The sequence below is a fragment of the Gallus gallus genome, chromosome 4 (genome assembly GCF_016699485.2).
Source record: "Gallus gallus isolate bGalGal1 chromosome 4, bGalGal1.mat.broiler.GRCg7b, whole genome shotgun sequence".
Taxonomy (NCBI): Eukaryota; Metazoa; Chordata; class Aves; order Galliformes; family Phasianidae; genus Gallus; species Gallus gallus.
The window spans coordinates 12,860,693-12,864,305 of record NC_052535.1 but is presented as its reverse complement, the minus strand read 5'-3'; the positions used below and the strand labels follow the sequence as shown (position 1 = coordinate 12,864,305).

General features: G+C 44.8%; 1 protein-coding gene across 1 annotated transcript; it reads right to left on the bottom strand.

Annotated features, from left to right (window-relative positions):
• Positions 1-881: 881 nt before the first annotated feature.
• COX7B (cytochrome c oxidase subunit 7B) lies at positions 882-3,371 on the bottom strand. Its single transcript, NM_001302146.2, has 3 exons — positions 3,279-3,371; positions 1,706-1,833; positions 882-1,098 (listed from the first exon to the last, which is right to left on the bottom strand). The coding sequence occupies exons 1-3, from the start codon at positions 3,313-3,315 to the stop codon at positions 1,024-1,026; spliced, it is 240 nt and encodes a 79-aa protein (NP_001289075.2). The 5' UTR covers positions 3,316-3,371; the 3' UTR covers positions 882-1,023.
• Positions 3,372-3,613: the final 242 nt, after the last annotated feature.

Genomic DNA, 3,613 nt, shown 5'->3' with positions numbered 1-3,613 from the left:
GACACGGGCGGCTGTCACGTGCTCCCGGCCTGCCGCCCATCTGTGGGGTGGAGCCGCGTTGTCGCGGCGCGCTGGGAAGCGGCAGTGAATACAGACGGCCGCTTCAGCCGTCTGCTGCTTCATAAAGCACGGAAATCGTGGTTCAGAGCGACTCCGCGGTTTATGAGGGCCGCATATAGCGCTAAACTACCCCCCACCATTGTAACTAGCACAGACTTGCACCCGAAGGCCCGTATTTCTCTAAACATCAGCAAAGAGCAGCGCAGAGCCACCAACTGTGACTGTATCTGACACAGAAACCAATTTAGATATAGCAGAAGAAACACACAGCACTTCTCAGCCCCGAGAGGCACAGCTCACTCAGAGGGTGGTAAAACTATCACCACACGTGGAAAAAGGATCTCAGAGGTTGCACTGAGAGAGCATAATGTGAACTCTGTAGGAAACTATACTGTATTTTTGGACCTCTCCATTATCCTCCAGTGAAAGGAACAACTGGGATTACCTACAATTACCTGTTTATGAGGTTGGATAGTGATAGGACAAGGGGGAATGGTTTTAAACTGTGACAGGAGATTGAGGTTAGATATTAGGAGGAAGTTTTTCCACACAGAGGGCGGTGACGCACTGAACAGGTCGCCCAAGGAGGCTGTGGATGCCCCATCCCTGCAGGCATTCAAGGCCAGGCTGGATGTGGCTCTGGGCAGCCTGGTTTGGTGGTTGGTGACCCTGCACATAGCAGGAGGGTTGAAACTCGATGATCGCTGTGGTCCTTTTCAACCCAGGCCATTCTATGATTCTATAAAAATAGGCCATTTAAGTCTTCTTGGATGTTTCTTCAGCAAAAAGACACAACATAAAGGAAACCTCAAAAAGCCAGACAGGTTTCTAGGTATGTTTATTAGACATTAGGAATGCCACAGCACAAGTGGTACCCAGGGAACAAATGCCATTATGTTCATACACATGTGTGGTTTTCTTCTCCTGTGAAAACTTAGACCAGTTCATTGCAAGCAAAGGCTGTTACTCCCTCCATTCTTTAGGAGTGACTCTGCCAACTGGTGACAAGCCCCACTCCATTCCAGATTTTGTAAACACCTGTAGGAGGATAAAAATCAAGATTAGTAACTCTGAAATCAAATGAACATTCTGATACATGTATATTTCTACTGTTTTCAGTTTAGATTTCTTGTACTAGAACATGTTATTGTATTCATCTTTCAGTAAGGAGGTGGAAAATATTTGTGTTGAACATTACTTAAATACTTCAGTTTTCTATTTCAAAATACCTAGTTTTAGAATCAAGAGTCTTGGATGTAAGACCACATCACTAAAATTCACTAAATCACTAAGTTAATTTCTTGTGCATCATCCAAACTGTTTTCACCATAACTTCTGTAAAAATTAAAATTAACACCATAACATTTTCAGCTAAAACTTCTGCCTGAATAGCTTAGGCAACCCAAGTGAAATAGACAACACTTGCTCCCACCACATTTAAAAAAAAAAAAAATCAATGAATTGTGTGTAAAAACTCAAACCACAAAGTAATACAACTCCCATCTCTGCCACATTGCTTTTCACTTAAAAAAAAAAATCCAAATTCTTATCACTTAAGATATTTGCAACAAGCGAGCCCTTCTGACAATAGCTGACAAGTTTACAGCTGCCTCACAGCAAAGTGGTAAAGCAAAGGAAGACTTACATATCCCCAGACAGTAGCAAAAACTGCTGCTCCGCCGATCAGCACCAGATTTCCATATTTATCATGGAAGTTGGGTTCATGCTTGCGATGATGAGTTTGTCTTACCGCAGTACGCTGAACGCCACGAGCTAAGGAACATTAAAGAGAATTAGAAATACAGAAGTCAACTCAAATATGAATTCAAATTACCCATAATCCTCATCTTCCACCAACAGAATGGCAATAATCAGCATTAAAAAACTTCATTACAAACTTCGGAATAGAATTATCTTTAGCCCATTGAAACGATCCCGAAGTGTGGGATTTACAGGAAACCCTGCGTTTTGTTTCAGCTTTCCCAATCTCTCTTATAAAGGTTATTCCTGAAATCTGCTTCCAGGAAGCAGATCCTTTCAGTTAACTTTTTCTTTTTTCCTCTGGGTCCCCAGTGTGGCAGTTCAAGTACAGTTAAAACTGTGTGATTATTTATCTAGGAAAGTAATTTGAGTAAGTAAAGCTTTAATATCAGAATCTGTTTTTGAGATTTCATATTTAGAAATCCTTCATTCTCAGTATGTGTACTCAAACATTCTCAGGAGGAAGCCCATCATCAAATTAAGGGGTTGAAGGCTGTGGGTTTTAGAAACGCCTTTCTCATTCCCTTTATGATTTTTGGTGGGAGGGAAGTGAAGTGAAGAAGAAAATGGAAATAGCTTCACATGATATAAATAATAAATGATTAGATACGGGAGGTTCTCTTCAGAGGATAGGAGGTATGCATGTTCATTATAAGCGCACAATATATAAGATATTCTTATTTAGAAGAAGACAAACTTAAGAATCAAACTCTCAGCTTCAACAGACAGAAACTGCACAGTAGCTGTACACAAAACAATTGATGAAACAGTGGTCAGTGCATGCAGCCATTACACAACATAACTTTTTTTTTTTTTAAATAGGAGTTTCACATTGATAGTTCATACTCTATCAAAACATGACTGTCATCGCTGTCCTGATGATACCCCAAATGCTGTCACACCCATGGAGTGCTCTGTGAACGAGAGCATGTTTCTTTTATATTGACAATCGCCTGAATATTGACTGAAGCAGCTCAGCACCTTTAGGTGCGTGCACCTCGAGCTAAGGACACCGTAACTGCTCGTGAGCCAGCACCAAATGTGAGAGGACTGGGTTAAGTCCTGCTGAGCCTGTCACCACAGAGACTGCTTTACCCTTGAGTTTACGCATTTGGCACTGACAACACCGAGCCACCCCTCTACGCAGGTTACACGATCTGGATGTGATTTCGGATCAAGGAGGAAAAGCACCGAGCAAGGGAACCCAAGGTCAGCTCGAATAAAGGAGGGGAAAAAAAGAGGAAGAAGAGGAAGAACGACGAGAGAGCGGCCTCCACCTGCCGCCATGAACCTCACCGGGACGAGACGAGTCCAGAGATGCTCTGGGACGGGACCCAGGCCGCTGGGACCCCCTCATAGGGAGGACAGGAAGCCGTGCAGAGAGCCTTGAGGAAACGGCCCGCCCCAACTCCCCGAGAGCCCCAGCGCAGCTGCGATCCGGAAAGCCCCTTCCTTACCCGTGAGATTCAGAGCAGCCCTGGCCACAGGAAACATGGTGCCAAGTACAGACCGACCGCGGCCGGCAAACGCGGGTACCCTTGGAGAGCAGTGAAAAACAAAATGGCCGCACCGGAAGTCGCTAATGCGCTGCGCCGCCGAGTGAAGCCCTCTGGGTAACGTAGTTCCGCCGGGGTACCACGGAGCGGCGGGGAGGAAGTGCCTTTTCGCTACGAGGGAGCCCTAGCGGGGAAAGTTCTATAGCTGGGAGAGAGGCAGGGGCTCTTGTTCTTTAGTATACAGATTCAGGAGCACCTCTTCGGGAAACACCAGAAAAAAAATCCCTGAAAACGAG